An 11,731-nucleotide genomic window follows, 5' to 3' on the forward strand; every position below is an offset into this window, starting at 1 on the left:
GTCCTTTGGACCCACACTCCCTGTGCTGAGAAGCTCTAGACCAGGGGAAGATTGATGACAAGGACTTTCCCCCAGAACCAAAAGAGAGAAAAAGCCTTCCCCTGCAACTGGCACCCTGAATTTGGACTTGTAGCCTCCCAAACTGTGAGAGAGTAAGTCTCTTTAAAGCCATCCACTCGTGGTATTTATTATAGCAGCACTGGATAACTAAAACAGCACACAACAATAACACCGTTGTTACGGTTATCATCGTCATCATCCTCCTCCTCCAAGCACTGCCTGGTTGGAATCTTAGATGAGTGGACTTGAACATCTCCATATGAAAAGGAAATACTCAGGATGTGTTTGTTAGAAAAAGCACATTATGAACAATCGTAACAACTTTATCTCCCCAATCTGCATCATATTACGTCAAAAATTTCCAAAATCAAAACTAACTGATGTTCAGAGTCAAGAGTGGTTATCATGACTGAAAGAGGTTACACAGGATTACAAGGGTGATTCTAGGGCACCAGGAACATTGTTCCTTGATCAAGGTGCTGCTTATACAGTTTTGTTCACTTTATAAAAATGTGTCACTTGATTTAGGTACTTTTCAGTGTGTATGTTGTTCTTCAGTAAAGAATTCACTTAAAAAAAAAAGTCAAAAATTCAAAGACACTCTGTTACCAGTGAATTTTTACTGTTCTGATTACTACAGGCATCACAGAGGTATGCATCAAATTTTCTATAAAACTAAAATCTACCCCCTTTGAGTGTTGAAGCTTGATTCTTAAATCTTTTATGTTTACTCAAATGTTTTTCAAATTGCTTGCACTTCTTTCCTTCTTCAGCAATAGCATGAATGAAATGATATAATCTTTTATGAATGATTAATGAGTAATAAAGTCATCAATAAAATACCATCTGTTGTCCTGTTACCACAGGAGGAAAATCCTCTGGGGTTTCTGGAGCATGAGCGGTGCTTGCCTGTGATCCAGATGGGCCCAGACAATTTTGGTGTGTTAAGTGCCTGGCTCTAGTGTAGAGTTTTTCCATCTTTTCTTTCAATTTCCTGCGTAGGTCAGGGTGCCTACTCCAACTTCTCCCATCTATCATCCTTCCCTAACCTTCTTCCTACCAGCCTTTACTTTCTAGCTTATAAATTTTTGTTTGCAGAAATCTTAACATCTCTTAAATATGGGTAGTGACTGCACGGGGATGTACTATATTATTTTTCTGAGGGTTGCAAGAATTTGTAATTGTTTTAAAGTTAAAACAGTATTTTGTAAGCTTGCAAACCTGATAGCCAATTAGTCTCAACAACTAAATAGGCACCTTGTAAAGATCTGAGAGGCTCACCTCTGAGTGGGGCATGTGGCTTATAGCGCATGGAGCTTTCAACATCTTACATCTATGCAGAGGCCCTGCTGAAGAGTTGAGTATGCTTCAAAACACTCTCTGGATAAATGAAGGAGGACCACAAAATGTTGCAGTTGTAGAAGCTTTATGTTTAAATACTAATAAAAATGTATAAATAAACTAGCTGGTAGACTTCAGGAGAAAAGGGGAACCTTAACAAGTCAAACCACATTTCTTAAACAGGAAACTATTCTCAATAGTTACAAAAAGTGCCTGGAGAGTGGAATTTAAATATTTCTTGCTTCTTTGGTTTGGCACTTACCTAGACATCATTCCTGAGGTTCAGTGAGAAGGAAGAAAAAGGTCTCCTAAGCCCACAAGGAGGGGAAATGGTACAAAACAGCTACTTGTGATGAAAACAAGAGTTTTCTGTTAGAGGCTTTAATTGGCAAGACCATTTTCTCCAGAAAATGAGGTGAAATATGAACACATATATATAAGAAATACATTTTAAATCTTGTTAAAGGAAAAATCATTGGTAGAGTAGTATATTAGTGTTATAAACAACAACAAAAAGTGATACCAGTGTATAACAGTAAACAGCCCCAGGAAAATACAGTAACTTCAATTTGAATTTAATTATCAGAAAATTCCTCAGCCCCTAACTGCATAATAAAAACTCAGGAATATGTAGAAATATTTATTCTCCAAGATGTAATTAATCTCTACTTCAATGCCAGCTTTCCATAGTACACCATTACAAAAATATTTATATACACAAATTTGTCTTACAGCAGGCAGTGCAAATTTAGAATATGTCAAAGTGTGTATGTGAAGGGGAGCTGGGCAGAGGAGAGAGATGTCCGCAGACAGAAAACATTTTGACTCTAGTTCTTCTGATTAAATTTTATGATTCACGAGGGCAGGAGCATGTCTGTCTTGTTACCATCACATCCCCAACACTCAGCATGTAGCCTGGCACATAGTAGGCATTCAGTATGTGTTGGATAAATAAATCTTAATAAAGCAAAGTAATTCATTCAGTATTCCCCAGGAAATGAGATTTTCCTTTAAAATGCACAAATCAGAAACTCTAGACAATTTGTACCACTGACCCAAGTATTAGCTAATATAAGACTCAATGGTCCTTTCACATAAGCAAAAAGTATTCTGCAGTTGGACCCACTTAAAAGCTTTAGGTAATCTTTAAGTGAATTCAAAAATTAAATAAGAATGAGTTGTTGAGTTAGAAGTATACTGGAATTTTAAAACACTTCTAAAGACAGGGTGCCCATTACACTTTCCTTCACTCTTTGAATAAGTTAAGCATTGTTTTGCCCTCCTTGGTAGAATGCTCAGAACAGGATTATCAATCTTTACAACTCATTACCCTGTGCACCCAAGAGTTTACCAGACTCTGTAAATCAAGTTGAAACGAAAATGCAGAGAGCCCTCTTTAAATAAACTTCTTGAAAAGATTCCTGGAGTGGCTATCAAAGAGAATCTGAGCTTTGAAACATGCCTGCACATTCAAACTGTCTCACGGCATGAATATCATGAAACTGAAAACCTTTGGAGAATCAAAATGTAGGAAGTGATTTGGAAGATGTGTTTCAAGCATCTTGGCACTAGAAGCATCTCTCTTTGAAGTGACTGCAGTCCTCACAAAGGCTACTTGATACCAAATACCTGTATGAAAAGTAAAAACTTCAATTAATTGTCTAAACACTTAAAAATATCTGGAAATTTTGTGTTGTTAGAAAGATCAGCCATATTTGTTGTGCCTCTCATAGATATTATGACTCATTAGAAATAGTACTGGCTCTGATATCACCTGGTTGTCTAACCCTGGCCAGGCATTTGATCTCTAAAATAAGGAGTTGAATTTACTAGTTCTAAATATTTAGGGCTCAGTATAACCTATATGTCTAAAAGAAAACTGTTAAGTCATTTCTAACCAACTCAAATGGGAACAGCTTGTAGACAGGGCTGCATCTTATTCATTTGTTTTATACAGTGTCTGGCATACCAACCAACCAAACTAAACCCATTGCCATTGAGTTGATTGCAACTCATAGCGACCCTATAGGACAGAGTAGAACTGCCCTATAGGGTTTCCAGGGAGCAGTTGGTGGATTCAAACTGCTGACCTTTTGGTTAGCAGCTGAGCTTTTAACCACTATGCCACCAGGGCTCCAAGACAGTAAGTGCTTAATAACTGTATGCTAATTAAGTGAATAGGATAATATATATGAAGTAATTGACTGAATGAATGAACACATGAGCAAACTTAGAAAAAGGCTGCCAAAGTTTGCCATATCAAATTCTGTTTTGATCTTTTAAGAGACTTTCTATAGGAAGAAAAAAAGTTATAAAAGACTTTGGTCTATTTTTCTTAAAAAGGAAGATCACTCAGGCTGTGGAGAGATTGGAACACTTCTACACTGCTGGTGGAAATGTCAAATGCTACAACGACTTTGGAGATCAATTTGGCGTTTCCTTAAAAAGCTAGAAATAGAACTACCATACGATCCAGCAATCCCACTCCTTGGAATATATCCTAGAGAAATAAGAGCCTTTACACGAACAGATATGTGCACACCCATGTTTATTGCAGCACTGTTTACAATAGCAAAAAGATGGAAGCAACCAAGGTGCCCATCAACAGATGAATGGATAAATAAATTATGGTATATTCACACAATGGAATACTACGCATCAGTAAAGAATAGTGAGGAATCTGTGAAACATTTCATAACATGGAGGAACCTGGAAGGCATTATGCTGAGTGAAATTAGTCAGTTGCAAAAGGACAAATATTGTATAAGACCACTATTATAAGAACTTGAGAAATTGTTTAAACTGAGAAGAAAACATTCTTTTGTGGTTATGAGAGGGGGGAGGGAGGGGGAGGGAGGGTGGGAGAGGGGTATTCACTAATTAGATAGTAGATAAGAACTACTTTAAGTGAAGGGAAAGACAGCACACAGTGGGGAGGTCAGCATAATTGGACTAAACCAAAAGCAAAGCAGTTTCCTGAGTAAACTGAACTCTTTGAAGGTCAGCACAGCAGGGGTGGGGTTCTGAGGACCATGGTTTCACAGGTCATCTAAGTCAATTGGCATAATAAAATCTATTAAGAAAATATTCTGCATCCCACTTTGAAGAGTGGCATCTGGGGTCTTAAACGCTAGCAAGCAGCCATCTAAGATGCATCAATTGGTCTCAACCCACCTGGATCAAAGGAGAATGCAGAACACCAAGGACACAAGGTGATTATGGGCCCAAGAGACAGAAAGGGCCACATGAACCAGAGACTACATCATCCTGAGACCAGAAGAAGTAGATGGTGCCCGGCTACAACCGATGACTGCCCTGACAGGGAACACAGCAGAGAACCCCTGAGGGAGCAGAAGAGCAGTGGGATGCAGACTCCAAATTCTCATAAGGCTAGACTTAATGGTCTGACTGAGACTGGAAGGACCCCGGTGGTCATGGCCCCCAGACCTTCTGTTGCCCCAGGACAGGAACCATTCCCGAAGCCAACTCTTCAGACATGGATTGGACTGGACAATGGGTTGGAGAGGGATGCTGGTGAGGAGTGAGCTTCTTGGATCAGGTGGACACTTGAGACTATGTTGGCATCTCCTGCCTGGAGTGGAGATGAGAGGGTAGAGGGGGTTAGAAGCTGGCGAAAAGGACACAAAAAGAGAGAGTGGAGGGAGAGAGCAGGCTGTCTCATTATGTCTCATTAGGGGAAGAGTAATTGGGAGTGTGTAGCAAGGTGTATATGGGTTTTTGTGTGACAGACTGACTTGATTTGTAAACTTTCACTTAGAGCACAATAAAATTTATTTTTTTTTAAAAAGGAAGATCACTCTACTTTCTAAAGGAAAATTCAAGAACGCAACAAAGTCGAAACAAAATCCTAGCAGCAGTCACTTTCAAACTGGAAGGCCATGAACTAGGTTTGGTTTAATCAGCACAATGTTTTGGAGGTTTTTGTGGCTGGTTAACTTTTCATTTGAACCAATTTTTTTTTTTTAAGTCTGGATTCTCTTGTAAAATGGAAAGATCTGGCAAGCTTGGGCTGGCATCCCCACATAGCCACAATCCTCCAGAGCTAAGTAGAGGTTTGCTGTTTTGAGCGGGGTAGGCATTTTCTAATTCCCTTCAGTGCCCACCTCTCAAACAAGGCAAATACCTACACTCACTATAGCGAGTAAGAAACTGATCTTCTGTTAACTATCTCTGATCCCTGGTAACTGATAAGGTGGTTTGTCACCAATGTTATTAGGCAATATTGCTTATAATAAAAATGACCCCTGACTGGTAAACTGTTTCTGAACTGGAAAGAACAATGAAAAATCTGTAAATACCTGATGGGAATACCATATTTTGGGCTCCCCAGAGAGCAGTAACACTAGCAACTGTCATATCTTACAGGGACCCTGGAAACCAAGCCTACAGAGTATTACAAGAGATATTGGCTTCTGTGGGTATGGAGGTTTTAAGCCTTGCCTCCACCACCACCCCAGTGTGGATCTCATATCCTGGTGCCTGAGCAGTCACCTGGGAGAGGAGAGCTTCTGAGGGCTACGTGGACTGCTCATGTAGCCTGTTGCTGCAAGGATGCCCACTAAGGAGGCATGCCTGATGCTGACTGCTGGCAAGTTCTAGTTCCTGTCCTACATCCTTCTGAGTAGACTAGTGCGCAGTATGGTCTTGGTAGTCTTATGGGTCTGAATGTTTAGTTGACCCCAGGAGGAGTAGGCAGTGAGGAGAGAAGGACCAAGGGAAGGGGGTGTTCTGGAAGCCAAGCGTAGAAAGTGTTCCAAGGAGGAGCAAGGAATCAATTATATCCAATGCTGCCTTCTAGTCAAGAAAGATGAGGACTGAGAATTGGCCATTGGAATTAGCAGTGTGGAAACCATTGGTTACTATGTTAAGAGCAACCGTGGTAGAGCAGTGGGGTGAACTCCTGACCGAAGTGGGTCCAAGAGAGCATAGGAGGCGGGGAATTAGAGGCACCAGGTGTAGACAAAACATGTGAAAAGTTTTATAGTAAGGGGAGCAGAAAAATGGAGCAGTAGCTGGAGGAGGGTATGGGGTCAAGAGTGTGGTTTTTTAAAATATAATAAAAATTATGACATATTGGAAATAATCTAATGGGGGAAGAATTTAATGATGCAAAAGAAAGAAGGGAGAATCGCTTAAGTGATGTCCTTGGGTAGGTAAGAGGGAGCACAGAGAGTATTTAACCTTCTACTGAGATTTAGGCCCTAGAACAAAGATGCATTTCCAGTGCGATACGATGCCCATTCTTCCCTGAGGTTGACTAAGCCAGTGGTTCTGAGAATTCTGCTCAGGAGAATCATGGGAGGGGAGCACGGGACGGGGGACCTTTTATGTTAGAAGCTGCTTTTATCTTCACAAATGAGCAGCTGTAAAGTTGCATTTTGTTCCTAACTAACTATGGTACATAAACGATCACCTAACGCATTCAGGAACCATTTTCGGGCTACCATGTGTCAATTCTAGTGCTATTTTAGGTGCTAGAGATGTAATAGTGAGCAAAATAATTACATTATAAAGGGAATTGCGTTTTGAGTACCCTGAATTCTCTCTTACTGCTTTGTAAAAACCCTCATTTCCCTAAGATTCATAGGCTTCCTATCAATGGTGTGTCCAAGTCTGGTTTTGGAGTAGTATTTGGGTCACTTTCTGAAATGAGCGTCTCTGTATCTTACTTGCCAGGTTTTACCCCAAGACCCTTTCAAATGTAGTAGTCTTGGAATTTGGTCATATTGAGACACATTAATAGGCTATCTCAACTGCCTTTTTAGACCTACTCTTAATTTCTTTCTCTTATTTTAAATGTTACTTAAATGCAGTTACGTTCTTTCACAAAACCAACCTGAGATCATTATACTATTCGGTTTCTCTTCCTTCGGTTTATATAACAGAAGCAGGTCTACACGTGAGAAAGTAAGTAGAACAGAGTTGCCAAGACGTCTTTTTGCTAAATTGAGACACCTGAATTTTCTACCTTTTACTAAAGAACACATTCCAGCTTACTGAACCTTTTAAAAGGTCAACTGCCACGTTGAGAGCGTCTTTTCTGTGGACTTCTTTTCAAGATTTGTTTCTCTGATTTCCTGGCAGTATATTTATTTCTTGTGAAACATTCCTTTTAGAGAAGCACAAAGCCTCTTCTAAAGTTCTCTTTGAAACTCTTCCTCATTCATGTCAGAGTCTGTTACCTAGATTTCCGAGTAGATTTTACATTTTAGTTTTAGATTTCCCATAGTCTGTTGTACTTTTTTTGGAGTACATATATTCTCTAAAATACACTTGGAGTGTGCATGCGTGTTTGTGCGTGGGAGTGGGTATGGAAAGAGAGAGAGAGAGGGAGATTTTTATTTTGTAATTTTTATGTAATTCTTGCTTTCTTCAGAGCGAGCTTCTTAAAGGTGTTTGAAAGGACTCATACTTGTCTTCATATAGTTTCAAATACTGTTTACTGTATGTATATTGCATTTGTAAGGCATTTTAGGCTTACAGTAATAACTGTGACTTTAGCCTTCCTTTCCTCACCTCCAAATAGTTTGTGTATCACAGAAGAACTCCATTACATCATGTTCATTATTACAGATCTGAAATAAATCTTCCTCCCTGAAACAATAACACACAGTAAAAGTCTGCTCTAACGTGGCTAGTCTGTAACGTGTGTGTTTTCCTCCCAGTCTATAAAGTCAATTATTCACTCCTAGTCCTGGTGGCGTAACAGTTAAGCACTTGGCTGCTAACCAAAAGGCTGGTGGTTTGAACCCACTCAGCAGCTCTGAGGGAGAAAGAACTGGCAATCTGCTCCCATAAAGATTACAGCCTAGAAAATCCTATAGGGCAGTTAGTCATACTCTGTCACACGGGGTTGCTATGAGTTGGAATCGACTCGATGGCACTCAACGACAGGTTCTTCCACTGGAGCCCTCCTATTGCTTGGGGTGAGGAGTTGGAGGTGGGTCAAGATTTGGAAGCAGTGGGGAGAACTATGCATGTGTCTATATGTCTGTAAAAATTTATGTTAATGTCAATTAAATGTGTTATGTAATTAAAGTGCCTTGCAGATCCAGGATCCAAATAGTAAACAGAATGGGTAATGTTGACAGGACAAATACTTGGGCATTAATACAAATACAGGAACTAAGCCTTAAGAAAACAAGGTTTGCATGAAAGCAGCAAATGAAAATTTTCAAAATACCTATTTTCATATTTTTGCCCCAAAATATGTATAAACAGAATAAGAAAAGTTCAAAGTTTAGGAAAATTAGAAAAACTCTTAGGAAAACTGTACTGAAGTCTAACATGAATGAAGACCTTCAAGGCGTATTTTAGAAAAAGCTTTTACTTCTCTAAAAAGAATGTTTTGCAGAAAATAAGTATATTGTCATAAAAGCAAAGAAACGGACCTTGAAAATAAGGCCACTGAAGAGACTCATTCTACTTCCTTGAGTAAATTACTTAACTGCTGTGTGCCTCAGTTTACTCTTACGTACCTGTGAGATAATGCACATAATGGACACACTGAAAGCACTTAATAAACGTTAGCCATTATTCTGTGACTCTGTGCTCTTTGGTAACTCAGGCGATAAGTCATATCACCCGTATTTCTTTTACCCTGAATTCTGAGAAGAGAACATTCCAGAATGTGTGGAAAGTTTCTTGGTATTACAAGGTGCTCTGAAGAACTGACTATTCCTACTCTGAGCAAACAGAAGGTGTTGACTGCTCTGGCCACACTTAATGGTTCCACCATGAGGAAAGTGTGCTTCTGGTGACAGCTTTTGGAACTTGAACGTGTTTTTCTCATTTTTGTTTAGTGGCGAAATTGGTGAGAATTATGCAACGAAATAACTTGGATGAGCAGCGGAACTCATGCCCTGATGCCAATCCCATGCATGCCAGGAAAGACTGGGAAAAACCTCTGAGCATTACCTGCCAGCGTGGAAGAATGGTAGCCACATCACCCGAAGGCTGCAGCACACATTTTAAACAGAAAAAAAAAAAGTGTTTTCTTTAGGAATGATGTCGGCCTTTTTCCGTTGGTTTGTTTGTTTGTGGTGAGTTGAATGTTGGTCGGAAAAAGGCAGCCTGCTCAGAGGCGAGGCTACTGGTCCCAGCCAGTGGACATCTCTTCCCGAACCCTTTCCATCCTCTGCATTATTTTCTGCGACATAAACTCAGTCCACCTCTTTCTACTTTTTTCTAAAAACTTTCTTCTGCCAAGGCCTTGACTTCACTTTTCGGAAAGCGGTTACAAATCAATGGCGCTTGCACCACTACTTATAAGTTCCTCTAGCCAAAGAGCAGCCGAAGGAAACTGTTGGGACATTTTGAGAGACTCTACACAAGCGACAACAAAAACAGTCACCGACGGAGCCGTCCCTCCGCCTCAGCGTAATCCCAAAGAATGCAGGCCGGGGACTGGCTCATCGCCAGCAGGACGCGGACGCAGCAAGACCCAGAGAAATCAGTTCCGAACAGAAGCATCTCGGAGCAATGCAGCCGCGGCTCCCCTCTTGGCATCTGGGGGCATCTCTGGCCCTACAGACCCGAGACCCGGGCCAGCACCCAACAGGAAACCCCTCAGAGGAACTTCGCCAGTGGACAGCTACATAAACAAGTTGGATTCAAGACTGTCCAATGACCAAGCAGGGCAGTGAAACACCCTTTGGAGTCCTAACAGTTTAATGCTTCAGAAGGAGTGAAAACTGGTGCGGATGCTTTACTCACCCTGGGTACTGACTGGCCTGCGCCTTTACACAAAGCAAATCTGAGGATGTTACAAGACAAGGCAATGACTTGTCTCTGCATTTTTTTCCCCGTTGCCTTCCTTTCCTAATTTGCAGCTCTGAAAGCAACTGCAACGAAAGGCCTCGGCTAAAAGATTGTTTCCGCGAGATCGCTCCGCCGGAGGGCGATTTTAGGTGGCAGGAAGCCGAAAGCGGCCCGGCTGCGCTGCACACACGCATCTCCCTTGCTGGTGTCGCTAGTGCGCCTCAAAGGCGTCCCACCCACTTGCTGCAAGGAGTTAACCAAGTGGGGCCGGCCGGCCGGCGTCCAACTCCGCTCCTGCAGGCCCTCTCCGCCTCTGCGTCCAGCGGACCCCTCGGCGCGTCCTCACCATGATCCCCGGGCCCTCGCGCGCCCCGCCCAGAGCAGCAACTCCCGCGCTCGTCCCCGTCGGTTCGAACCTGGCCTCTGTCAGGGCCTCTCGACCCCCGGCGCTGGCGGGGGGCGGGGGAGGGGGTGCGCCCACTTCCCTCCCGCCGCCGCGCACCGCTTACTGGGTCCCCTGGCGAGCTCCCCGACCCTCACCCCTCGCTCATCCATGTCAGCCCCAGGCTGTCGCTTCTCGGTCGGGGACCCCCGGCCCGCACCGTCCTCCCCGCCGCGCCCCACGAGGTGCCCAGTACCGATGCCCTGGATGAAGACGAAGCCGGTGACCAGGAGCACCGGATGCCAGTTAAACTCGAGCCCGGTCCCGTCCCAGCCGAGCCCCTCCCGGTAGTGGAGAGCCCAGATGAGAGTGAAGATCACGGACAGGAAGCCGACCAGCAGCGCGGACACCAGCAGCCCCAGGAAGCCTCTGTAGCCCTCCATGGCCATCAGCGCCCCATACTCCGCGCCGCGGCAGCCACAGGAACTCGGCGAGGCGGCGGCAGCCTCTGGATACTAGCCTGGCGGCGCGACCCGGGCGAAGACTTTTTGGGGCTGTCTCCGCCTAGGGGGTGGGGCCCGCGGGTTTTCTCGCCGGCCTGCTGGGGATGGGCCTCCTGGGGGTGGGCACTGGCCACTTGCTCTGAAACGGCCCCACCCTAGGCATCTTTGGCAGCTGAGAGCTCTCACTGTACGGGGCCCGCTCCCTGGCCCAGACATCCGAGGTCGCTGAGGGCTTAAGTAACCGTTCAGTTATTTGTTCAGATAATTTCCTAGCTCCAACTTTTTCTGAACAATCCGGTCTCTTCCTTATTTGCGCGCATGTGTGTGGTGGTGGGGCGGGGGGGGGGGGCGAGTGCTGAGTAGGGCAGTGGTGCGAGCTCTTGGTTAACAGAAGAGAGGGACCCTTTGGATGGGGATGTGTGTACGCATGATTTTGATTAATGAAGCCTCCTGAGCCCCAGTCCTAGGGGATTGACTGTCTTTGATGCCAAGGATGTGCCAAGGAGGAGCCTGTAGTGTACTGTGGGGCAGCAGTGGACTTGGCCTTGCCTAGCAGTGTTTACTTCTGTTGTACAGACAGGGTCGCAAAGAGTCGGAACTGACTCCAGGGCACCTAACAACAACAGCAGCAAAGAAACTACTCAGTTTGCAGTCTAAAGATGAA

General features: G+C 43.5%; 1 protein-coding gene across 2 annotated transcripts in view; it reads right to left on the reverse strand.

The window, feature by feature from the left end:
* The window catches only part of LOC100665001 (plasma membrane ascorbate-dependent reductase CYBRD1), a 29,727-nt gene extending 18,641 nt beyond the window's left edge, over nucleotides 1–11,086 (reverse strand). The window contains exon 1 of one of the 2 annotated variants that reach the window (XM_003405790.4): nucleotides 10,821–11,085. In XM_003405790.4, the coding sequence (XP_003405838.1) occupies nucleotides 10,821–11,013 (193 nt within the window). In that variant the 5' untranslated portion in view covers nucleotides 11,014–11,085. Of the gene's footprint in view, nucleotides 1–10,820 lie in introns of both variants that reach the window. The other variant, XM_003405791.4, reaches the window with a different exon arrangement.
* Nucleotides 11,087–11,731: the final 645 nt, after the last annotated feature.

The sequence above is a fragment of the Loxodonta africana genome, chromosome 6, assembly GCF_030014295.1.
Source record: "Loxodonta africana isolate mLoxAfr1 chromosome 6, mLoxAfr1.hap2, whole genome shotgun sequence".
Classification (NCBI taxonomy): Eukaryota; Metazoa; Chordata; class Mammalia; order Proboscidea; family Elephantidae; genus Loxodonta; species Loxodonta africana.